At 36.0% G+C, this 26,957-nt stretch overlaps 1 protein-coding gene across 2 annotated transcripts; it reads left to right on the forward strand.

Moving 5' to 3' along the window:
- The first annotated feature begins 2,450 nt into the window (after positions 1-2,450).
- On the forward strand, positions 2,451-12,846 carry LOC148999732 (disease resistance protein RPP13-like). 2 transcript variants are annotated; one of them, XM_089140538.1, is made up of 3 exons: positions 2,451-2,636; positions 9,911-12,453; positions 12,572-12,846. In XM_089140538.1, exons 2-3 carry the CDS (start codon positions 9,956-9,958, stop codon positions 12,573-12,575), a joined length of 2,502 nt encoding a protein of 833 aa, XP_088996664.1. In that variant the 5' UTR covers positions 2,451-2,636; positions 9,911-9,955; the 3' UTR covers positions 12,576-12,846. The 2 variants fall into 2 exon arrangements, with proteins under 2 accessions (XP_088996664.1, XP_088996663.1); XM_089140537.1 differs by having other exon boundaries at positions 9,933-12,453.
- The last annotated feature ends 14,111 nt before the right edge of the window (positions 12,847-26,957 follow it).

Raw genomic sequence — 26,957 nt, forward strand, 5'->3', positions numbered from 1 at the left:
GGAATTAGCGTACCTAGGTAAGATTTTAACCTCTCCTCTTGTGGATGTATATGAATATCATGCTATGTCCATTCATATAGAGCTAACAAAAATTATACCCTTATCCATACAATTTGAAAACTACAATTATACCCCTAACCCTATTCTCAAAGCAACTGACAAGTGAGTGAAGGGATTCCCCCTTCACCCTGGCGTAAATCACCCGCCACTACCCACTGCCGTAAACCACCTATAATAGAAAAAAGGAAAAGAAATTTTGCGGTAATATCTTCCAACCAAGTAGAGAAAAAACAGACAATCTATAGAATTCTTCAAAGTTTTTGAGTATCTATTTCTAGAGTTTGGGCATCCTAGTGAACTTCAAAAAACAACAATGATTGTTTTGATGGGGATTTGCCTCCAAATGGTGTCAAGCCTGAAGGGTTTATGAGGACATCTTGCTAGGATTCCGGCTCTGCAACCATTTTCTTTTCAACCCCCTAGAGGAGATGCCCATGATGGTGTTAGGTTGGATTGCCACATCTCTGTCATAATGGGGATTTCCAACAATGACAGGGAAGAATAGAGAGGGAAGTGTGAGGAAGAAGATGGATGAAGGGGTTTTCAACATAAGAATAGGTGGTGGTGAGTGCTTACCGACAGGGCCCTTCATTTTCTGGCACCTCAACTTATCCAAGGAAGAAGATGGGGAAGCTCTCTTCACCCAACAATTTATAGGCGAAAGGTTCAACTTGAAAAATAGGGTTTAAGCTAAGGGCATTTGAGTCATTTAAACATATAAGGGATATTTTAGTTGTAGTTGAAATTCTATTTGAATTTTAGCAATAGTCTTAAATGATCATCAACCGAGTGGACCCATCTATAGGTTTTGGCAGACTAGGGGGACAGGAGTTTTGTGGCAAAGTCGGGGGTATAAAAATAAAAATCTATATTAAAATAGGTTGTATTCACATGAACCAACTCTTTTCAATTTATTAATAGTTGCACTAACTAATTAGAAGACTTGTTGAAACTTTGTTGAGGAATCTGCACAAACACCTGAATGATTGTTGTAATCACCATACTTTTTCAGAGCTGAAACATACCAGAGGTACTTTCTTTAAGGTATTTAAACACCCCAAATTGTACAATATAGGTTTTAATTGTGTCTTCACCCCCAGTTAGCCTAAACCTTTAAGGTTGCATCCCAAGAATGTTACTCAAGGTGTAATCAGGTTATGTTCACTGCTTAACAGAATAACAACAGGGAGAGAGAAGAAAAGAATGAGGAAATTCAGTGTGAAGAATGAACTCGAAAATAATTTTATATAGAGCTCCAAAGGCTGTGGGTGAAATGGTAAAGTCACCTCTCTTTGTGAGGGTACCTATCCAGCTGACCTCCCTAAAAGAAAGTACCTCTTCAATGGCATCTCTACGTTTTCACCCCACAGTGGGCTTTCCGAAATAGGGCCCATGACAAAATAGGCCTTCCGGATCAAGGTCTATGACCCAAGTCTGAAGTCTCAAGTCATATAAAATTATTAATATTAATTAATACATATCTATATAACCATGGCTGAGTCACAACAGGGTTTAGGATTGATTCATATCGCATAGGGTTCGATCATAGTTCAAAATAATATTACATAGGTCCTTACTATATATAAACGATATAATCATCTCTTCTCAATCAGATGGGGGACTAAATAAAAACTATAAGATAAAAGACACGATTAAAACATATATTTATATAAAAATATAAAATAATATTAATTAAGTTTTCAAACATAGTTACAACAAAGAATAAGCGAATGACAACTTGCACTTCATTAATTGCTTGGTTTTAAGCTAAGGACGAAAGATTAAAATAGGTTGTATTCACATGAACCAGCTCTTTTCAATTTATTAATAATCGTACCAACTAATTAGACGTCAATGACAACTTGCATTTCATTGCTTACTGGTGTGGGTTGTATGTCTCCATAATTTAAGCTAAGTGTGTTTCTCTTCTGTTTAGGTAGATTTGACAGGTCGTATTAACATGAACTTATTCTTTTCAATTTATTAAATAGTAATAATTAATTAAAAAATTTTAATTACAATTTGTATTTCTAGAGTAGTTTTAAGCTAATGGGACATTATGGGGGTGTATCTCCCAATAACATATATATGCTAAGTGTTTTTCTCTTTTGTTTAAGCAGACATTTTAGTCTTTTAGGTTATCTCACAATAAAATAAGCTAATAGATCAGCTTTGTGTTTTTAATTAATCTCTTTGTTTTAGTAGACTTGATGATACTCTTCTATCGTTTACCAAAGAAAAGATAGTCTTCTATCAAAGTAGAATATTATCGTATTCACATGAACCACAGAAGCCATGATGCAAGGTGATCATAGACTTCAGTGTATCACCCGTTGGTCTATAAAGGGGCCGGAACTCCTAACTTAAAACTCCAAACCAATCTTCTCTGGTGTGTAAGGCCTTTTGGCTTGCAAGACTTTTGGAGATCCATTGATATATCATACTTGCAAAATGCATGATGTTTTTTCTTCCCTTCCTTCTTTGTGCGATCTTTTCTTCTTCAGTGTCGTAAACTCTTAGCGGAATTGGATTGAAGCAGGACTTAGAGATTGAATTAATGATCATATCAATTTGAGGTATGTAGAGTGTTCTATCTTATCTTTCATTCCACTGGATGAACTTGCTTGCTAAGCTACTCATTGCTAGTCAATATCCATTTGGTTTATTAAATTATTTCTCATTATATCTTTCTGATGATTTTATCTCAACAATATGTAGCTGATTTATTACATTTCTCCTTGTTTCTTTCTGCTCTGCTGATTTTGTCTAAACAAATTATGGTTTGGCTGATTCATCGGAATTCTCCTTGTTTGTTTCTGATAACTTTAGTCAGACATACTAAAAACATATTTTTCTTCTTTTTTCTCATCTAGCTACTTTATCTTCTCCTCTTGCACATACCCTTGAGCAGTGCCCTTTTCTTCCCTTCCTCTACAATTTTCGAAATCATTAATGAAATTAAAAGGTTTCTCGGTTGCCATGCATGCCTTCTCATACTCCCATAGCTCTTCAAAACCCTTTATCTTCAACATAGGCGGCTAAGGCTTTTTCTCTTCCATTTTCTTCCTCTCTCCGCAGCAGTACTATTACAATCAATGAGATCTCAACAGAACACTGTATAACTAGCTTCTTCCTTTCTGGTGTATAACCGGTCCTTCCAGTTCGCTCGGGCTTATTTCTTACTCTTCAATTTACAATCCATGATGATCCATTTCAAGATCTAAATTAATTTGCTCGAACAGATTTAGACCCATCTGGCCATCTTGGGTACATATATAGTTGTGATTTATTTTACCAAGCAACGTCTAGATGGAAACCCTACAGCACATATATTTGTAAGAACTTAAGGACCTAAAAGGAAACAATTCAATCCTCTCATCACGCAACAAATCTATAGGGCAACTGCTGCAGATAATTATACAAAGAACCAGGAAGCAGAGAAACCCAAAACCCACATCCTTCAATAAACACACAATTTAAGAGATGCCTACCACCTAGTTGGACACAAAATTATCAACTAAACAATGATTATGGAACAAAGCCAGCTTTGATAATAAATACCCTTTAAGTATCCTCTTCTATTTGAATGGTCACTTGGTCAGGTGACTCAGGAGTCAGGCTCAGGACCTCAGGAGTCAGGTGACTCAGGTCCGTCTAAACATTAAAAGACTATTTTGTCCTGACTATTTTTGCCAGGCCTGATATACCAACAACCTCCAGTGCTTCTTTCCTGAATCCGGCGAGCTTTTTTGCCTGTGACTTGGTCGTTACTTACTTCGTCATCAGGAATGGATCCAGAAGGAGGCAAGTTCATGCATTTTGTTTCCTAATTTTGAATCACCTTGTTCTTTTTAGTTTCCCTCTCATTCTCATAATTAAGCTTAGTGTTTAGTTAAAAAACATAAGGTATCACTTCTCTCTTTCTCTCTCTCTCTCTCTCTCTCTCTCTCTCTCTCTACGACTCTACCATGTTGGCTTCCACAACGAGTACAGCAGTTATATTCCTTCAAACCCATTTGTCTTTCTCTAGATGGATTTTTCTTCTCTGATTCATGGAGAAATTGTGTTAGGGTTATATTAGAGAAATCATCCTGTTGGTGCTAAATTCATCGATGATCTTGGACCGCAGTTTCAGCACCAAACCAACTCAGATCTGGCTCGATCTAGCTTGCTTGATCCTCAATCAGTCTCTCGTTCCTGAAAAATAGAACACTAGTGATAAATGGAGCCGATCGTCTTGATCGGCGTCGCGTCTCCGACGGTCTAGTCAGAATGGTGAAGACGATGCTTCAGAGCTCGAAAGAGTTTCTGAGGTGTTCTAACAGAGTGAAATCAGAAAGTATCAGTGTTCAGGTTGATCTGAAAGACTTACCCTTGACGAGTTCATTGTTCCTTTATATATAGATTTCCCGCCTATTCTGCTTTTAATTGTAACCGTGGGATTATAGCATAGGATTGAATGGCCATGATTAGGCCTTCTTCAATGTTCCTGGGCGAACCCATAGATTACTTTATTTAATCGACTCAAATAGATCGTATTAAATTTAGACCGGAGTGAATCACCATGAACCGAGATTGGAATATTTTATCCACAGCACAAGCCCCCAAGCCTGCTGATCAGGTCGAATTGTTATGAGACTCTGGTCAGGAGGCCGTTTGAATCTTTCCTCCAAATAATTCCATAATATTGTATCCATCATGATCTTGTAGATTTCGTCTGAATCGTTCAACCAGAATAAAATATTTCCTCCATATTTTTCTCTTTAAATATCTAACTCTTGATATCCCATGTTTAGTCTTTTCAATATTTCTTCCACGTGGCAGAACTTTTTCCTAGAAACTACAATTTTCAAAACTGCAGCCTTAGGTTTCCTAGTCATCGTTGATCCGTGATTCATCTCTTATATAAAACTGTAATTTTCTCGGAAGTCGAACCATCCTTCGTAATCATAAGATTACTGTGCTCAGCCCCAAATCATCTTGAAGATCAGCCAAAATCTTCATCTGTCAGACTTTTTTATTCTTTCTTAAATATAACTTTTTGTCTTCCTTGACGTTATCCTCCCTTGCGCCGTTTGATCATAAATTCTGCCTTTTCCCAGTGTACGGTTATCACATCTCTCCCAACTCTTTTTATATCATCCTCGTGTTCAACTGTAATGCTTCTAAATCCACCGATTGACTCCACGCGTCGATTACGAATAGTTACAACCATCGATCTTGAAACATCGTATATTTCCTTCCACTTTTCAAGAAACCTCCTTCGCCTTACTTCGTCCTTTATATTTATTCATCTTCTGCCATTTGACTCTCGCTCGTACTCTATCTGCATCCTTCGCGCCATTTCCGTTGCTCTTCCTACTTCTACTTACATTCTGCGAATCTTCACTCTTACCTTTTTTTTTTTGCTATGGATCCTTCGATTAATCCTTCGGCACCCAACACTTTGGATCTTTATATATACTGTACCATTTTAACCCTGTTTAAGTAGTAATTTTGCACATGTTCATTATTGGTGTCCACATAAACAAAAATAAATAGTTTATGGCAATAAATCATAAACAACTCTTATTCTATTTATGAATTTATGTTTAAATAAATTTATTTTATGAGAAATAGGCGTCATAAATCGTACCAAACACATCTATTTATGTTTATATATGTCAAATAATCATAAATTTAAACTATAACAAAGAGAGCCTAAATAAAAGTGAATTTTGGTTAATGTTATGTTCCCATTTACTTAATCTTAAATAAAAAAAATCAGGAGTTTTGGGGGGGGGGGGGGGGGAAAGAAAATGCTAACTGCTCATATGCAAGGAAAACAAAACACGATTAGAAAATTAATTAGGTTATCAATATTTAATCTATTTGGCATCACCCATCCATTTCGCAAATTAAGGAAACTTTTCAAAGACACCCCAAGATAGAGGGTAAAAAGCATAGACAACCCACAAGAATCTTGAATTAGCAGTCACCCCTTTTTCATTAGAACCCTTTTTTTCTAAATAGTTATTTGCATTAAAAGGCAAAAAAAAAAAAAAAAAATACAATATCATTCATACAATAAAGAACCAATCCTTATAGTTACCCCTAATACACCCAACCTCATTGGTTCCTACTCATATATATGTAAAAGAATGACATTAGAATCTGAACCTAGAATATCCAGAAGCATTTAGATCCAGATCACCCCTTATGGTTGTGGTCCAAGGAGAATTAATATCAGAATTCCCTCGCCTTCCATTCAATGCTTGAAAGGAAAGATTGAAGGCCTCTCCACTACTAGAGTATGATCCATGGTATTTTCCTTTGTTCTATAAGCATAACCACAGCAACTGAATCACATTCAATCCAAAGCTTCTACACCTCCAACATTTTCGCTCATTCTAGACCATTAAAGAAAGCTTCCATTTCGCCACAAAGTTGGGTGTCACACCCAAGAAAATTCTGAAATAAATATCACTCTAATGGAGTCATCCCTAAACAGACCACTGGCCCCTGCTCTGCCAAGATAACCCCAAGAACTTCCAGTAATATTAAGCTTCACCCAACCAGTACATGGTGGCAGCCCAAAAAACAAAATCTCGGGACAAGATGTACTCTTGATCTAAAGGGACAATCTCAATGCTTTGCATTGTGCGTAGACCTCTTGTGTAACCTTTCTTCCCTCAATAGTATATACTCTGTATTAGCAAGATCAAATAAAATTGGCCTCAAAACCCAATCCCATGAGAGAGCAACTTCTTTTCATATCTGTGTTTATTATTGGACCATCCAGAAGTAGTACATGAGTAGGAGACAACCCTTGAGCCAAACCCCTAATGGGAAAATTTTAGCCTGCTGAAACCAGCACCTAAAACCCACCTGAGTCCTTTGGTGAGGCACCCAAATGCTGCCAAATGATACTATCAAACACTCTCCACAATTGCTAGCGAAACGACAAAGAAACAATATGGTACAGCAGGATGCCAAGGGAATCCTTTAGCAATAACCATGTCATCTACAAGGATTTTCTCATGAAAGATACGCCAACATAAGACCTACTGTTTGGCTGCAAAGATGAGCTCCAAGAGCATTTGCCCAATCCACCCTCGCTGCATGTCTTTGCACAAATCCTAGGCTGCTTTGATGTAAAATCACCAAGAATATACCCTTTCCAATGACACACATCATGCAGAAACTCACTAGCAAGTGGAGGTGGAAGTCACTAAATTCAGTTATTTTTTCAATCTATCCGATTAGTTAGACACCATTGGCCATCAACATTGAAGTCCGCTGCTAATAGAGTACCTACCAGCCCACCCACCTTTCAGTGAAACCAAAGCCCTCAAAACGTCAAACAAAAGTTCCCAAGACAAGTTGTCATAAGCTTTTTTTTTTATGTCAAGCTTAGGGGCCATCCCATCCTCTCTAGCAGAACTATGTAGCATATTGGTAAGTCCTGAAGCAACAGAAATATTTCTAGTAATAAAGTTAACTCTCTAGAAAGCACCCTGCTCCTCTAAAATTAGCTTTGGGAGAAGAAGAATGAGACAACAAGCCATGCCTTTGGACACCACCTTGAAGGAAAAGTTTTCCATACATGTCAGTTTGAACTTCTCCAGCAAGATAACATTCTCCACGTACCTTTGGGATCAAAGTGATAAAGCTATTGTTCACCCCTATTGGAATTCTACCTCTTCTAAAAAAAGGTCATGACACCAGCCCCAAGTTCTTGAGAAAGAATATTCCAACATTTTCTCAAAAAACAACCTGAGAAACCATCAAGGCCAGGATCTCTCTTTGGATTAACTCCCACACCACCTTTTTTTATTTCTTCATCAAACGGCAGCACTTCTAGAGACCTACAGTCCTCCTCTGAAAGCACCTTTGGGATCACATCTAATAAATTCTCATGAGCATGGTAAGAGTGTTTATGAAAATTCTCAAGGAAATCGACAAATGATTCTGTAATTTATTTTTTCCTGACGTCTAGGTCAACCCATGTTGATCAACCTGATTCTGGATATTTTCTTATTCCAACTCAGTTTGCTTCACCTCCAGAAAGATATTTGGAAAGGTCTGTTTACTCCAAGTTCTAAGAGCTCCCTTTACAGTCTTTAATTTCTTTACAAAGACAAAATAGTGTCGTCCACCACAAAAGCTTCCCAGGCATCTCTTACCATTTCCAAAAAGTGTTGATTAGTCATCCAAAAATTATTAATTCCGAAAGGAATGTTCAAAGGTTTCTCAGCATGTTCCGTAGACACCAGAATAGGGTTGTGATTAGAAGCTTGAGTAGGAAGAGTATATAGCTTTTGAGTCCTCAAATTTTTTTAACCACTCCACATTACAAAAGCTTCTGTCCAGCACTGATTGAACATGCCCACAGCTTCGTTGATTCGACCATGAAAATTTTCTACTAGATGACAAAAGCTCAACTAGAAGTCTAGAACACAAGCATCCACCGTCGCCTGAAAATCTGTCACTAAATCCAAGTTGTATCTACCGGGCGAAAATCTGTCACTAAATCCAAGTTGTATCTACCTTGGCCCCTCTTCTTGGAAGACTGTAATATAGCATTAAAATCCCCCATTATCACCCAAGGAAGATTGGATAATGGGAGGGCAACAAGACCCAACCACAATTGTCTTCTATGTGATCCGAAGGAGCTGTCATGTACCATGGAGACACCGACCTTCCTCCCCTCCAAACACATTCTAAAGAGATCTGTTGATCAGAAATAGATAGAACCACAAGTCCGGGAACGTGCCTCTTCCTATAAATCCATAAGTTTGGTACCTTATTGCTCTAAAAATTATGTATAAAGCTACTATGATACTCCAGTTGATCAATCAAAAGTTTTGGCACTTTGTTACCTTCACTTGTGGTTCAGAAATGCAAAAAAATTCTTATTGATGAGTCTTTAACAGAAGCTTCAAAGCTCTCCTACCAGCAGATTTATTGTCGCCACTAGTGTTCCAAACAAAGGGATTCATTTAAAAATTAATTTAATGGTATTGACTTAGCCCCTCTAGAGAGAGGTCTCCTGGCTGAGTAGTTTCCATTGCAAGGGTTGCATCAACCTGTCGAAATTCCTCCACCATCAACACCCTGTTTCCAATAGAAGGAATACTTTGCCTGTTTATTTTTAGAGATCTTCTTCAAACAACTTAGTTTTTGTTGAATAGATCCACCATCAGCTTGCGTTTGTGGGAGAGACACAGGTAGAACAACCCTCACCTGTTGCTGAAAGTCTCTCTCTAATCCACCAAATACTGCAAGACCAGCCTCCACTGGTTCGAACCCAGAGTGGGCCGACCTGGCCCTTCCACGTCAAACACTTCTGAAAAACATCTCCATGAACAACTTTTTGCAAAAAACCAAAATACGAGTAGAGCCTGGTTCGAATCGCTCGATTTGGGTCTTATTTACTTATTCATCAAATTCTTCTAACTCCACCCATACACGAGTATGATGCTTCAAAGCACCATTGCGAGTACGTATGTCCAAAGAAATAGGTCTCCCCATAGTCTTGGCAATCGAGAACAACACTTTCTCATGTTAATATTCCAGAGTTATTTTGGAAATCGAACCTCCAGTTAATCAAATAAGATGTGCAAAAGTTGGTTGGCCCAATTTCTCAGTTTATGATACAATGGTTGAAATTAAAAACTGCATTATCATTTCATAATCTGTTCTTGAAAAAATAATAAAATATTTGGACTTTTTGTATTCTCACATTATTATTTTTTACGAGAATTAAAATCAAGTTGAAGATGATTACTAATTGTAGAACAATGGAGTTTGAAATAAAATCAAGCTGAAATTTTCAATTTTCTCTCTTTCTAATGGTATGTGGTGATAGTGACTTTGTCCTTCTACTTCAGAGCCTTTACAGCATTAAGCAGAAATGGAAATTGTAGACACCATCGTTCCTATCCTGGTGACCAATATAGTCCAACTTCTTCAAAATGAGGTTAATTTACTTAATGGAGTCAAGGACCAAGTTAATTGTCTAGAAGGTAAGCTACCGTACATGAGAAGCTTTCTTAAGGATTCTGAGGGAAACCGTGAGAACAACATTGTGAGACAACTTGTGGATGACATTAGGATACTTGCTGGTAATGCGGAAGATGCTGTTGACAAGTATGTGCTTGAAGTTGAGAAGCAGAATAGAAGAAACTCACTAAACAGATTCATTCATGGTTTTGGCAAAATTACAGGGCTTCATGATATCTCGAATGAGATAAAAGGTTTGGAAAATAAAATTGAAAATATCTATAAGAACTATGAAACGTTCCACATCGAACATCGAATGGACACCAAGGAATCTGATGGTGATGAAGAGTTGCGGAGGCAAAATTGGGTGCAGAGACATAGGAACAACTTTGAGAAAAATGTGGTTGGTTTTAGCAAAGAGAAAGAGACATTGGTGAATCAACTTATAAAAGGTACAAATGAGTTGGATGTCATTTCAATCCTCGGTATGGGAGGACTGGGTAAAACAACCCTCGCAAGGAAGGTCTACAAGGAAACAACCCCCGAAAGGAATACTCCTAATAAAAATCGTTTCATATGCCATGCTTGGGTAAGTATCTCCCAAAATTTCAAGCTGAAAGAGTTGCTGATCGAAATTGTGAGTCAAGTTGCACCGATAACGGAGAAGATGAAGGGAGAGTTGCAAACGATGTTAGTGCCTCAGCTAAAGGAAATGCTGAAAAACAAATTATCTGATAACAAGTATTTGGTGGTGCTCGATGACTTATGGAAGAAGGAAGATTGGGATGAGCTAAAAGATGTTTTTCCCAATGAGAAAAATGGAAGTCGAGTATTCATTACTACTCGAAATCAAGAAGTTGCTCTTCAGGCGAGAAAAAATCCCCCTCTTAGACTTCGATTTCTAAATGAAGAAGAGAGTTGGGAACTGTTCACCGAGAAGGTTTTTGGAGGAGAGTCTTGCCCCGATAATTTAGTGACTCTAGGGGAAAAAATCGTGAAGAAATGTAAGGGGTTGCCACTAGCAATAGTGGTGGTAGCTGGTCTTCTGGAAAGCAAAGAGAAGACTCCCGACCAATGGGACAACATGCATAAAGGTGTTGTTTTGAATTTAGAGCAGGAAACTCCGTGTTATGATGTATTGGGGTTGAGTTACAAAGCCCTGCCGTCACACCTTAAACCTTGCTTTCTCTACTTGGGTCTTTTTCCGGAAGATCACAAGATACCTGCAACGAAACTGATCCAACTCTGGATTTCCGAAGGGTTTATAGAAAGAGAGGATGACCGGGAGCTAAAAAAAGAAGATATTGCTAAGAATTACCTGCACCAACTCATCGCGCGGAGCTTGATCCAAGTTGAGGAAGTAGGATCAGCTGGTGGCGTCAAAACATGCCGTGTGCATGATCTTATACGTGATCTCTGCATTAGATTGTCCAGGGAGGAGAAATTTCTCGAGACCCACGATCTTATTCCTTCGTCTCGAACCGAACCACGGAGGCTTTCTGTTCATCATTTCAGTCGAGGAGATTACATTATGGAAGCCAATCGCTCCACCACTGGACATATCCGAACCTTGCTCTTTTTCAGCCCAGATGAACATAAGTTTTCCAGAGACCATTGGAAAAAGCTCTTCAAAAACTTCGAGTTGCTTAGGGTTTTGGATATGGGGGACAGGGAGGTACAGAGCATCACAAATGACATTAAGGAGCTGATTCTTTTGAAGTACCTTCGGGTAAGAACTGCTCCTTCTGCTGTCGTTCGGGCGTCTATATATCGTCTTCACAATCTCCAAACTCTTGATCTTAGATGCACTACTCGGGTGGATTTGACAGAAGATATTTGGAGTATGACAGAATTGAGGCATCTTTATTTAAGTGGGCCCGTTAGACTACCTAAGAATCCACGTGGAAAATCTCTGTTCAAGCTCCAAACTCTGTGTTATGTAGATCCAAGGGGGCAGGTCAACCTAGCGGAGGCTGCACCAAACCTGAGAAAGTTAGGGCTTCACTGCGATCGATGTATGTCGGTTGAAGATGCGAACTCTGCCTTCCACCTAAAATATCTTGAATCTTTGAAGTTTGTAAAGGAATGCCAATTCAATGAGCGGATCCAAATGCCTGCGTCTCTCACCAGCATTAGCGTCAAGGGAGCATGCGTAAACACCAAAACAATCCAGATGTTTCAATGTCTATCCGGTCTTCGGGTTTTGAAGTTCGACGGAGTAACCCTCGACGAAGACAAGTTGGTTTTCGGAGAAGACTCTTTTAGAGACCTAGAGTTTTTGAAGATTGAAAATTCGGGCATGAAGTCCTGGAAAATTGAGGCCGGAGCAGCACCGAAGCTTAACAGAGTTGTGATCGGCAAAAGCGACTCACGGGAATTTCCAGAACTGTTCTCTATGGTTCCCTTCAGGTATAATATTGATTCTTTGTTTTTCAGGATGCTCTTCAAGTTTGAATCTGGTGAGTTTCTATTTTCAGTTCCTACCACCCATATATGTAATCTAGCTAATGGGTACATACCTTTACAGATAATCAAAGTAGGCAGTTGGAGCTGCAAGAATTTGGTCGAACATTTCCAGTGCCAAGGATGTCAACAAACTTACATTCATATAGAATCACTTTCCACCATTTTCCATCTCATAAGAACTCAGTCGCTTGTTTATTTTTCTAGTTTTTCATTCTTTTCTTGCAGTATGTAAGTATGTTTGCAACAAACTATTTGAATTTCAAATTTGCATGCGTGAATTGAATGCAAGAGGTTGTTGAGATCTTCTCCTCTGCTTGTCTTGAAACTCAGACTTGTATTAATTTGCAGCTTTTCTAGCATTTGTGCTACTGGCCTAATTAGGAAGGGCTTCTTAAATGAGCTGTGTCAGAAAAAGGCTTCTTATTTTTATGCGTTTTATGGGATTTTTTTTCTTCTTCCCTAATATAGTGTGACATGAGACTATGAGAGTCAACTTAGCCTGTTTTCAAGGTAGACCTCTAATGGATAGCCAAAATTCGCATTCGAATTTGCATTTGTATTCGTTTAAAGGTGTCCGTATCCGAAAATTTTATTATGGAAAAATATCTATATCCGTCCACTAAGCAACCGGATTCGGATTTTGATTCAGATAATTGCTTATCGGCTCGGATAATATCCGGATAGAGTAAAGTATTCAACAATTGTTTTCTCTGAAAATGGATGATAATCGAATTCGGAACCGCTAAACGATAATCGAATAATCGAAAATCGAAAATTATCCGGTTAGAGTAAAGTATGAAATACTTTTTTCTAAAAAAATGGTTAATAAGTGGATTCGGAAACTGGTAATCAGTAATCGGAAAATGGAAATCGAAAATAAAAAGTAAAAATAATGACAATCGCCAATCAATAATTAGATAGTTTATCAAATCGGATTATTATCGGATATCCGATAAAGTTCTAGATTCTAATTTAGATGTCTTCTCTAAATTCTGCCGGATTCAGATAGCGGTTTTGCTAATTGGAATTGGATACTGCTGTATCTGAGCTAAATCCGATCCATTTACAGATCTATTTCCAGGTTTCCAGGTTTCAAGGTTTTTGATTGATGAGAATGATTTTTGGACTTCAAAGAGCTTCCTCATAGTCTCCAATAGAAAAGAGAAAATTAAAGGGGGGAAAATCCCAAAGGGTGGCTCAGTTGGTAAAAGACCAACGCTTCTATAATCTCCTAGGGCCAGGGGCAAAGCCCCATCTAATATTTAAATTAGAGAAAATTACATGTAAACCCCTTGAATTTGCAATCAATTACATGTATTATCCCTAAGGAAGAAAAAAACAGTTAGAAATGGATCTTCGCTATTAAAGATGAAAGTTAAATGGTGATGTCATCACTAAAGAAGTATTTGAAGTATCAATTTTGCCCTCCTTTATTCAAGTATTTGTTACAAGACAGAAATTTACCCTCATCTTTATATCTTAGTCTCTCTCCTCTCCAACTCTTGATCTTCCGTCTTCTCCCTCCTCAGCTCTACCTTGGTCGCTAAGAAGACCACAAGGTTTCAACTCTCCGTCCATTTGTTCTTTCAATTTTAGATATTCAATGCTTGGTCAAAGGCTTGTCGAAAATAGAAAAATGGTTGCAAGAAAAGGATCCTAACTCTACTCAATTCAAAATGGGGAAAGAGTTTTTTACATGTCATCCACTTGCAAAATTATAAGTTACCCACAATTAGGTTTTTAACCTAGATTCTGTTAATTGAATCCAATAGACAAACTTTGGCAATCAAGCTGCCATCAGGCCTTCAAATAAGAAATCTTCAAGATTGCTAAATTAATACAATATTTCATCATTAGTAAAACAAAACAATGATGGAGCGTAAACCACAATTGAACTTACTGACACCAGAATCTGAGTCTTGGCCAATTTAGTTGGGACCAAATAAGACCTGATATACAAAAACCCCTGTTAAGGTTAAATTATTTTTTTTTTACCAATCATTATGCTCTACTCTATCCTCAAACCCCTAAAAAGAAGGTTCCCGGAAAAGAAAACAAAAACAACTTGCACAAACAAAGATAGTATAACAGATTCTCTGGTCTTTCATGGCTAATATTCTCTGGTGTTTCATGGTCATTAGACCGAATAATATCATGACCATTTTGAGAGCCATTACCCTCACCAGAGGCCATATCAGGTATTGGAACATTATTAACTTGAACAAGTTCAGTGCTAACAAAACCGCAATCTTCAGATTCCTGTGAAAAATCACTAGGTTGTGCTCGTGAGGTGTCTGATGAATGTGGTGACAGACTAGGAAACATCTCTGCTTTTGGCTGTCATTTTTGGACTTGTCGCTGAACAATGAGGAGTATTTCACATAAATGCATGTCAAAAAAAGAGTATTCTTTCACACATATCTGATCACCATACTCTTCTTCTATGCAACCTGGTACAGTTTGCTTACCTTTTGGGTCTTCTGTTTCTGAATTCTCGTCTGGACTTGATGCATCCTGAGCAGCAAGTGGGCAATCAGAAACATCCTGCATGATTGCAATTTCAGAGTTCTTTGTCAATGCTGTGGTGGATAGGTTCAGCTTTCGATATATTTGATGAAGAAATAGCTTCTGAGGTCTCAACTTTAGGCTCTAACATCCCTTAGAGTCTTAGACTGCTTGTCTGAAGAAGTGTTTCCTCGGACAGAGCTCCAGAAATGGAACCATCTTGTCTAACTGCTATTTCAGAATCTTCTAATACGCTACTCTGTTGATCATGCTCCACTTTTCCTCGGCCATTGGGACCATTGAAGCTTTCAGTTCAAGGCGTTCTTGAGAAAATAACTACTTCTTGAGAAAAAATTTCTACAGTTTTTGTTTCCTACATAAATTTTGGTGCTAGAGGATCCCCAGTGAGTAGTTCTTGGAATCTGTTAAAAGTAAACAGACCTAGGTTAATCTTCATAGCATTTCCATTGCCAATGCATTTATGGGCATTTCTTGCAATAAGGTCTCTTCCCACTATAAGACTCTTGACCGTGATCTTGCAAATGCACAGTGGAGGTGCAGATTTGAAAACAGTCAGTTTTGTCCAACCAGCGGTGGGATCCGACCATAACCCAATTATGGTGGATACAGAAGCAAGGAGAAGCAAAGGTCCGGAACTGATAAGGCTCGAAGCCATGGGGACGGCTCACCCTTAGTGCCAGGAGATTGCCCACAAAGCCTGGCACACTCCAGTTTCTGGCTTAGCCAACCTACAGATTAACAAGAGAACCCAAAGCTGCCAAGAACATTAGAAAATTTGAAACTAGCAGGTTTTTGGAAACATAAAGAAAAAGAATTAACGATCTAAGGAAGAAACTAGAGAGACTACAATCCAAAGACCAAAGAAATTTCTTGATGGAGACTGTTCTGATGGTGGAGAAGGAGTTAGCAGCTGAATTAGAAAATGATGAAATTTTCTTTGCTCAAAATCATGGGTGGAGTGGTAAAATTGCAGCAACAAGAACACAAAATACTTCCATTCTACAACACTGTAGAGTTAGATGTCCAACAAAATTCTTGCTCTAAAAAGACAGCAATGGCACTAGGATGAATTCTGATTTTGAGGTGAAGTCTCTCATGAAGTCACATTTTTTTTATCTCTTTAACTCTAAATTTGTGGACCAAGATGCATTAACATTTGTTTTAGACGAAGTTGGTCCTGTCGTGTCAAATGACATGAACACCCTTTTGTGTGCCACTCCCACCCCTGATGAAATTCACTCTGCTATTAAGGCCATGGCCCTTGGAAGAGCCCTGGCCCTCTTATGGGCTTCCCCCACCTTTTATCAAAACTATTGTACTTTGATCCAGGATGATGTGGTGAAATTTGTTTTTCGAGTTTTTTTTCATACAGGTAGTATGCCAAAAGATCTCAATGGGACCTTAATTTGTCTAATCCCTAAACTTCTTGGCCCTAAATCAGTGGACTAGGTAAGGCTCGTTAGCCTTTGTGATGTGTTCAAAATTGTAACCAAGCTTATGGCTAACTAGCTTCAAAAGGTGATGGATGAGATAGTTGGAATAACCCAATTAGCTTTCATCCAAGGCCATCTTATCTCAGATAATGCTCTAATTTCCCATGAGCTTTTCCATTACCTCAAAAAAAAAAAAAAAAAAAAGAAAAAAAAACCAGAAGTTCGTAGGTCTTATGGCGGATATGAAAAAAACATACGAACGACTTGAGTAAGCTTTTGTGGAAGGAATGCTTAGGAGACTCAGTTTTTATGAAAAGTGGGTTTCTCTCACTATGGCTTGTATTACTTCGGCACATTATAAGATCCTTATTAATGGAGTCACAGGCAATACAATCACCCCAACTAGAGATATTCGTCAAGGAGACCCCTCCCCCAGACCTCTTTATTCTATGTTCATGAGCTTTATCATTTGTGATTTCTAAGGCAAAGGAAGCTGGATTGGTTGAAGGTGTGAAGATCCGCAATTGTGGCCCCACCATTACTTACCTCATGTCCGCAGATGATTGCCTTCTCTTTTCAAAATTGAAGCTTGAATCAATGAGTAAATTGAAGTCTTGTTGGTAATATATTGCCATACTAGTGAGCAAGCGGTAAACATCAAGAAATCCACCTTGGTGTTTAGTTCAAATAAACATTAGAAATTTGGAGGTGGTTTGATAGAGTCTTGAAAATACCTTATGGAGAAGGCCCATCTAAATATCTTGGACTCCCTATGGAATTTAGCACCTTGAAAAAGAATATCTTCAAAGAAGTAGTAGATTGAATAGAGAAGTTCCAAGGCTGGAAGAATGTCCTACTCTCTCAAGCGGGCAACAAAAGCCTCTTAAAATTGGTGGCAAATCAGTGGCCTTTGCTATCCCGAGCTATCCAAGTTTGCATTTCAAGCTACCAATGGCCACCCATGATGAGATTAGAAAGAAAAGCTATAGATTTCTATTGGGAAAAGGACAAAAAAATGAACTAAAATCCATTAGATCTCTTGGAAAAGATTGAGTAAGCCCAAGTCAAGAGATGGCTGGGTTTTAAAGACTCTATGATCCAAAACAAAGGCTTGTTGTGCAAGATCACCTAGTGGATCTTATCTCAACTCAATAGTCTATGGGCCCAAGTAATGAAAAATACATACTACCCAAAAATTGAATTTCTTGAAACTAAGTTGGGCCAACAACCATCATGGGCCTGGCGCAATTTTTATTAAAGAAAGGGACTATTTGAAGAATGGGATTTTGCTGGAAGATTTGAAATGGAGCAAACATTCAAATTTGTTTGGGATAATGTCTTAGAATGCACTTGGAAGAGTGTCTGGAGCTGCCCATCCCTACCAAAAATTCAATAATTCCTGTGGCAATCATATGCTCAAGGTCTCCCTACGACCCAAGCTCTGCAACAACGAAATATCCTAGTTGAGCTAGTTGCCAAAGATGGGGCAAGGGACTGGAATTCATTGAGCATGTTTTACTTAAATGTGAGTTTGCAAGGGCAGTATGGTTTGGATCCGAGCTTAACCATAAAGGGGATAAGAACCAAATATGCATGAGTTCATTGAATCTTGGAGCAAATTCAAAGGGAAAAGTAAAGATAAATACAACTAGGTTGCTAGGAAAGCAACACTCCTATTATGGTATCTTTGGACAGCTAGAAATGATCTCACATTCAACAACAAGACTCCTACCTTTTGCAAGAATCAATGAGCAAAGCCACAAGAAGGATGGGTAAAGACTAACTCAGATGCAGCAATCAAAAAGGGCTCAAATTGTGGTGGGATCGGTGTCGTAATCAGAGATCATGAGGGTCTCTGCAAGCTAGGTGTCTCCTCTCCAACCCACTTTACCTGTCTCTTTACGAGCAAAGCTCTGGGCCTTAGACGAGGTATGCTTCATTCTTTGGGAGAATGTTACGATACAGTAAAATTGACGAGTCAGACTCATCACATGTTTAAGGAATCATGGTAGAGGCTGTAGAGCTCAAACCCAAGTGATTGTAGATGACATCCTGAACCTTGCATCTAAATTTATTAGATGCCCTTTTTCTTTTGTTTATAGGGAATCCAACTCAGTTGCTCACTTCTCTTTCGAGCGAGATGATTTGGCCAACTTCCACCTCTTGGCTCCAAACACCTGTGTCTTGGATGTCCATGTTGTAGCTCGTCTTTTTATTTGTTGAAGGGAGGTCAGGTGTTATACCTACTGTATTTTATTTCCGGTTAGTTTGCATTAAAACAAGGATTTTTTTTTTTTTGGGTGGGACTAGAACAAGGATTCTCCTTACAATGCAGTAAGTGAAATTTATAATAAAACTGACATTGTTGGGCTTTGCCAACTAAGCCCATATTACAAAATCCCAATATTAGCTTGAGTGATCAGAAAAAGTGGAGCCTTAGAGAAGCCCATTGATACTAAGAGTTTCTTGGGTTCAAATTCTCTCCCTCCTTAGGATAGAGATGTCTAGAAAATTTATCCAGTCCAATTTTGATAAAGAAATAAATCATCGATTTATTTGTAAATGTGTGACATGTGTTTTAACATCACATCAATGAGTTGATGTTCATATGTAAGTCACATCAAAAGATTGTGATTAAATTTTTTAGCAAATTGCACTGGCACCCCAAAATAGAGGCCTTAAAGCATTGACACCCCACTTTATGTTTAAAAAGCACAGAGACCCCAAAATTGAATTTTTACTGGATATATTTGTCAAATTTATCTCTAAAAACAGTTAAATCACTGTTTTTTTCTTTCAAAAATATCCCTATAATAAATAGTGTTTGACAAGTTTTCAACGACAAATTAGACAAATATATATATATATATATATATATATATATATATATATATATATATATATATATATATATATATATATATATATATATATATATATATATATATATATATATATATCCAATTAAAATCTAATTTTGAGGTCTCTGTGCTTTTTAAACATAAAGTAGGGTGCCAGTGCTTTAAGGCCTCTATCTTAGGGTGTTAGTGCAATTTGCTCTAAATTTTTTACAAAAAATTTATGTGACTTGTAAATCTCAACTATTGGATGTGATGTTAAGACATTTGTCACACATCTACAAATAAATGGATGATCCATTCCCTTGTCATAAATCATTCAACTTCTCATATAATTATGAGCTTCTTGTGGACTATTTGTTGTTGGACCATATTCTAGTTTTCCTCGTGAAGAGAGGATGCTAAGATGGATGAGTGGAAAAACTAGGATGTATAAGATAACAAACGATCATATTAGAGTTGGTCTGGGAGTTGCTCCCATAAAAAAAGAAAGTCATTTGAGGTGGCACAGCCACGTTCAACGGAGACCTATAAATGCTCATGTACGGAGAAATGATATAATCCATATTGAAGGAACTAGAAGAGTTAGGGGTAGACCTAAGATAACCTTAGGAGAAGTGGTGAGAAAGGATATGTATAGCTTAGCCTTATATCTAGCATGACCTCGAACAGAACTGATTGGAGGGCAAGAATCCATGTAGCCGACCCCATTTAGTTGGGACAAGGCTTGTTGTTGTTGTTGTTGTTGTTAGAAATAGGGTTCAAGTAAGGATAAATAAAACCCCATCATATGCCCATGTATGCTTGCAGTACCTCTCTATAGACCACTGATAGATTATCGAAATCAATAAATTGTAGAAGCAATACAGATAATGATACTTAAGAACAAATGGTTGGTAAAGTATATACAACAAAGTGGTACAACACTCACATAACCATTAAATGTGGGCTCTAAGAATCTCTTCTCAATGAGATTTCCTTTGAAGTAATGCCTTCACCTAACTTCCTATAAAGTTAATTGGTTTGTTATGTGTTCCCTTGGCTCACCACAACTCTTCCATGCTTGCTTTTATCTTGTGATTAAAGCTTCCTCATGTCCCTCTACATGCTAGGTCACTTTTATAATCATCATCATATTATAAAGGAACCTCTTTTGCATTTCCTATTATTTTTCTTTCTTTCTCTTTACCTTCTACCCTTTTAAAAGTTTAAGAGTCTTTTTTTGGTTGAAAATGAAACAATTATTTAGAAAAAAAGTTTAGAGTCTCAAAAGATAGTAATTTTGCTATATCATTATTAATATTCCTTTCATCATTTAAGATACCTAACCTATACTTGAAGGTTCAAAAATTTAAGTTAGAATTTTTATACATTTCTAAATGCCCTTTTGATACCTTTTCATTACAATCTCCCAACCCACAACGAATGAGATCCACTCGTTGTAGGTGGATAAGAGAAAACTCGTCACGTATGCCAACTATACACTAAAACCGTCTTCTTTTTCTTTCTTTCTTTTCTTTTTCGAATGCAAGATTTTTCTACAATGGTCGATGAAGCATAAAGGTTCCGATTGTCATGCTACATGCATTCTTGTCCTTCTTTACATAATTATTGATCCAATATTTCTTTCTCCACTAAAACAATTTCAATTTAATAGAGGATAACTATATGATAACATAAATAATCCTTTGATCTTTTGAAGTGCATTCATTAATGGCATAATCTCATTTGTAGGAAATTAAGGTGAGAAAATATTATGTTTCAAATATGATTCTAAGAGCTTAGTTACTCTAGAACTTGCATCTACTGATAGCTATAGATGTCCTTCATTTTCAGATTTCAGATTTCAGATTTCATTTCTATAAATAACAGTTGAGAACTCATGCTAGTGACAATGCCAAAAATATAGGAACTCTTGATTTGATGTCAAAGGTGATTTTTGTATGATTCTAATGCATCTAAGTAGAATGATCTAACTTATCTTCCAGTTTGGAGTACCACATTGTTTTTTTGAAACCATAGTCTTATATTTATTTCTTAAAATTTTTTGCTTTCTAATTTTAGAATTCCCCTCTTGAAGTTGACTATGAAGATCAACTCTATAAGAATTATGGAGAACTCAATTTTTAATAATGAGCATCGCAAGTGAAAACAGGTTAAAACCAAACATTAGTAGTGCTAGCCATGTCAAGTGCATACTATTTTTATGTAAAATATATTTATTTACAAAAAATAAATATAATGAAATTTTAGAGTAAGGATTAAAGAAAATTGTATGGTCGCGTAGTTCTCGGACCCAAAACACAGAGAACCTATTTAATTGTAATCCAACTAATCCCTAGTACCATACTACCTTTTTTTTTGTATGATTGGATGTCAAAGGTGATTTATGTATGATTCTAAAAAAAAAATGCTTCTAAGTAGAATGATCTAACTTATCTTCCAGTTCAGGGTACCACATCGTTTTTTCAGAAACCATAGTCTTATATTTATTTCTTTGCTTCCTAATTTTAAAATGCCCCTCTTAGAAGTTGACTGTGAAGATCAACTCTATAAAAATTATGGACAACTCCAGTTTTAATAATGAGCGTCGAAAGTGAAAGCAAGATAAAACCAAACATTAGTAGTGCTTGCCATGTCAAGTGCATAAAATTTTTATGTTAAATATATGGAATTTATTTACAACACATATACTTTGATTTTATTACTACTTTATCCCCTGTACTTTTTAAAATTACTATTCAAACCTTTAACTTTGTCAGCAATTACTAACGCCCCCTTACCGTTAAGCTCCATCAGTTTACTGATGATGTGGCATCTATATATTTTTTCAAAATTCCAAAAATAACCTTGCAACTATCTTTTTACTTATTTGTTCTTTTTTCAAGTTATAATACTACATTTAATAGGAAAAAATTAACTTTAATTTCACTTTTCTTTTTAAAAAGAAACCGCCAAATAAAGGAAAGATGTGATTTTTTTTCTCTAAAAATAAATCACCAAATAAAAGAAAGATGTAATTAAATAGAAACTAAAATATTAAGAAATATCAAATTTAATTCAAACCTAAAAATTGAAAATTACCTAATATATGCTGACCATTATATATGTTACCAAATTTTTTATCAATTAGATCTTATATGCTAATTTGTTTGTAAAACTTCCATCATGGTGATTATGAAAAATTTAAGTGGAATGTGAAAGTTTCAACAATCATAAGTATGTCGTCCCACCAAATCCAAAACTAATTCTAAAATATAAGATTTTAAGGATATAATTGACATGTAATATAGTTTCTATAAATGAGGGTAATGCCATATTTTTTACTTCTTAATTTTAAGGGCAAAATAGATATTTCATATTTGATGTTAACAGCCACTTAACACCGTTAGAAGTGAGGGGGCAATAGTAATTTCACAAAGAAGGGGGGTTTGATTAGTAATAAAACCAAAGTATAAGGGGACAATAGTAATTATCACTAAATATATTTATTTACAAAACATATAAATGATGTAATTTTAGAGTAAAGAGTAAAGAAAGTTGTATGGTCTCGTAGTTCTCGGACCCCGAAACATAGGGAACCTATTTAATTGTAATCCAACTAATCCGTATTAACATACTACCTTTTTTTTTTTTGAAAACCCTAATACTACATCCATATTTCTTCTTTAGAAGTTCATTTAAGAGATTAAAGTTTAAAAAAACCTATGAAAAAAAAAACTCTTCCATAAATTAGCGTCATTAATAAATGGAATTATCTTCTCTCCTCTTTCCTCTCACAGGACTAAAGAGAAAATTTGGATTTGAAAAAGTTAAATTTTTCTCCTATATCTTCACTAAAGGATCACAATTAGTTATTATTATTTCTCTTTCTCTTTTTTGTTTATTTTTTTCCTTTTTCTCTCATTTTTTTTCTGTGACTCTTTCTCTTCTTTCTTTTTTTTGGGTCAAATGTTGAATAAGTGTATAAGTAAGAGTATGAAAGTTTCTAGTTGTTTCTCTTATTAATTATTTATTTTTATTAGTGGTTGATGGGAGAGAGTTCAAATTCAAACCCAATGAAATACAAACTCTATCCTAGAATTCAAAACACAACATAATGGAAGAGTTTGTATTATATCTAGAGTTAAGGGTATCAATACGGTTTAGGTAATTCGGTAAGGTACCAACTTTGAATACCGAAAACTAGAAACGTATTGTACTGAATTTACACAATATGGTACGGTTTCAGTATTTGAAAAAGTGGTTCGGTACAGTTTCGGTATTAAATCAGTAGGGGAAAACAATTTAAACATGGTATTTAGTGTAGTACATTTTTTGTACAAACATACCCATGCCACTTTTGTTATTAGTTCATTAAGATCCTAATGAAATTGTGATCAAACAATTGATAGAATTTGATATTAACAGAGACAAAACAAGTAAATCTAAAAAGAGTGAAGGACGAAACAAAAAATTGGAATAGGGAATTATGGAAATGTAAAGTGTTTTTATTGTAAAATTAAATTTATATCCCTTAATTTTATACGGTACCAATTCAGTACGGTTTTAGTATATATCAACAGTATAAATATCTAAAACCAGAACCGTACCAAGAAATTTGGTTTCGGTACATAGCATACCGAATTTTGAAAGATGTGGTATGGTGCGGTTTTAGACGGCACGGTTCAGTATGGTTAAACAATTTCGGTACACAATTGATACTCTTATCTAAAGTTCTAGACTCCTAGAATTCAAAAAACAATAGAATTGGAGAGTTTGCATAATATCTAGTTTTGTATATTTAAATTTTGAAAAGTTTGTTGTCAATCAAATCAATCAATGAGAATATTTGCGATCTCAAATATTGTCGAGTTTGATTATGATATTGTCGAGTTTGATTATGATTATGAGAATATTTTGTGGTTTTTCACTTATTGATTTTTAAAATTTTTTAATATAATTTTTAAATTATTATAAATATAATTTTTTTTTCTAAATATTACTACAAAATTTTTTTTAATTATTGTTTGCTCTCATACTGAATCCTAGGTCTGTCTCTGTCCTTACATTAATCTAAAGGTACATGATCAAGGCAACGTTCTAAACAATAGATTCTAGAGTAATTTTGTATCCTAAATTATTTTTTTTCCTTTTTAGGGTACAAAATAAATAGTAAGTCGTATCTAGTTTGATTGTCTATTTTTTGGAAAAAAAGAAAAAAAATTCCCTACAGACGATTTTATTAATTGTAATCCATATATGGTTAGGAAGAAAATGTTTCTTATTCCCACTAGTGTCGAGAAATAGTAAGAGACATAAGTAAAGAGGTATTATGATTCCAATCTTCCAAACGGTGAATTACCAAAATTAAGATTTAAAAAAAGAGTTTTTTTTTTCTTCAATAAATATGACCACCGACACATCGCAATAGATGATAACTGATAAGCAACCCCACGAGTTTCTTGGCAGTTTCCATTCCTGTTTGGTTTATATATTTTCTCGGGAATTGGAGAAGTGCAGTCACGTTTTTCGTTTTTTGTTTTCTCACATTTTCTTTGGTCTCGTGACAACCAACACAAATACAAAGGAAAATCCACTGCATCTTCCTAATAAAAGACTCAGCTTTTCCTTTCATTTAGTGGGTCCCACCTCACATGGATTCCGCCATTTAATGAAGCATATGATATTTTTTTTTTGAAAAAAAAAATGAAAATCATATGATACTACTTTAATAAAAAAATGTTCCATATTCTTATTAAAAAAAAGAAAATCATATGATATATAGAATACCTTAAGAAGATTTCTATTGTAATGTATTTGTGCATACTAGTGGTAGTATATTATGTAGTAGATGCAGTAAAATAACAAATGGTCTTCCCTCTATTTCTCATTCATTAGGCTTACGTCTTTAGCTTCGAGATTGATTTGATGATTGATGATGTATCTCTTGGATTTATAACCCGTAATCTTGTCACTCGCTCGACAACTAATTATGATTTTTTAAAATGATACAACGTGGTTTAAGTATATTAAAACAAAATATAAAAGATATTAAATATGGGGTAGGAGAGCAATCACAAATTAATTAAGTCAACAAATCTATCGATGAAAACTCTGAAAATCATAGAGTTTAAAAAGCTTATACATATTTTTTTTATCTCGAAATAAACTTTCTTAGAGAAGAGAGATCTGAGTTTAAACATTCAGCTGTTAGTTTGTAACCGTTGTTGTAAAAAAGTAAGCAATATTGTTAGCCTCCTTAAAACAACGTGTGATATTTAAGCAGTTCCAATCCTGATAAGCTGACCGTTAAGTAGACCTGTAAACGGACCGGATTTAGCTCAAATACACCAATATCCGAATCCGAATCCGAATCCGAAAAAAGTTAGAGAAGGTATCTGAATTCGAATCCGAAACTTTATCGGATATCCGATAATAATCCGATCCGATAAAATATCCGATTATTGATTGATAATTGTCACATTTTTACATTTTTTATTATAAATTTCTAATTTCCGAATACCGCTATCTAAATCCGATTACCGGTATCTGAATCCGATTATCATCTATATTTAAGGAAAAAATTGTTAAATACTTTACTCTATCCGGATAAAAATTTATCCGAATATTATCCAATCCGATAAGCAATTATCCGAATTTGAATCCGGTTCCTTAGCGGACGGATACGTATATTTTTCCAGTAAGAAAATTTTCGGATACGGATACCCTTAAACGAATACGAATGCAAATTTGGAAGCGGATTTCGGCTATCAATTTACGGGTCTACCGTAAAGGTTGTGAACAAACAAATATGATACTTGCAGTTAAACTGCACTCTTAACCAAAACCTTTCAATGTAAGGAATTTTTTTGGCTATGATACACATTGGATAATACTCGTGACATCAAATACAAGTAAAATTTGGATCTACATTTTGGGACATTTGCATTAGTTTTGCGCATTAAATGTTTAGGACTGTCTCGCAAGATTTGAGGCAACGAAATTTTGCATTCAATGGTCTCGAATTTCGCAACATGGTCTTGTGCATTTTGAAGCACTGCCACTAAATTTTGACTCTCTATTTACAAGCCCGAGGAATAGAAAAAGGCAGGAGGAAATGTATGAAGGATATAAGACCTCAATTAGACTCATTACCTCCCACAAAAAAATCCTAAAATTGTGCCAAGAGCAAATCCATTGAATATCCATTTACTTCCACTAGATTCCACTAGATAAAGCCTACATCTAAAATAAAACTAATAATTTAAATAATCCACAAATTTTCTCCAAACTTAAATGCCAATCCACCCCTCATTAAACAAATAAATAATTAAATTTAGAAAACCGGCGCCCATGTTCTCTAGGTCTCTCTCCAGTACCCTCTCCACTCTCTCTCTCTCTCTCCATTTTATTTATTTAATAAAGCTAAAAAAAAAAAAAGCAAATCCTCATCATTCTAGTGAGAAAAAGTCAAAAAATTATTGAAAAAGGAAATTACTTTCATGCCCTCACCTTCCATTCCGTAGCCAACATTTCCGAACTGGTCATTTTTGTCAATAAATGAAGGCCAGTTAGGTGTTTTAGTTTTCTTTCTAGCCGTCCGTTAACGCGTTGGTAACTTCACGCGTCTGGTTTGGTTCTTGTGGTC

The sequence above is a fragment of the Hakea prostrata genome, chromosome 11 (assembly GCF_041222555.1).
Source record: "Hakea prostrata isolate BN-2017 chromosome 11, UWA_Hpros_2, whole genome shotgun sequence".
Lineage (NCBI taxonomy): Eukaryota > Viridiplantae > Streptophyta > Magnoliopsida > Proteales > Proteaceae > Hakea > Hakea prostrata.

Coding starts and splice junctions, on each gene's coding strand:
- LOC148999732 (XM_089140538.1), top strand. CDS start 9,956: ATGGAAATTGTAGACACCATCGTTCCTATCCTGGTGACCAATATAGTC.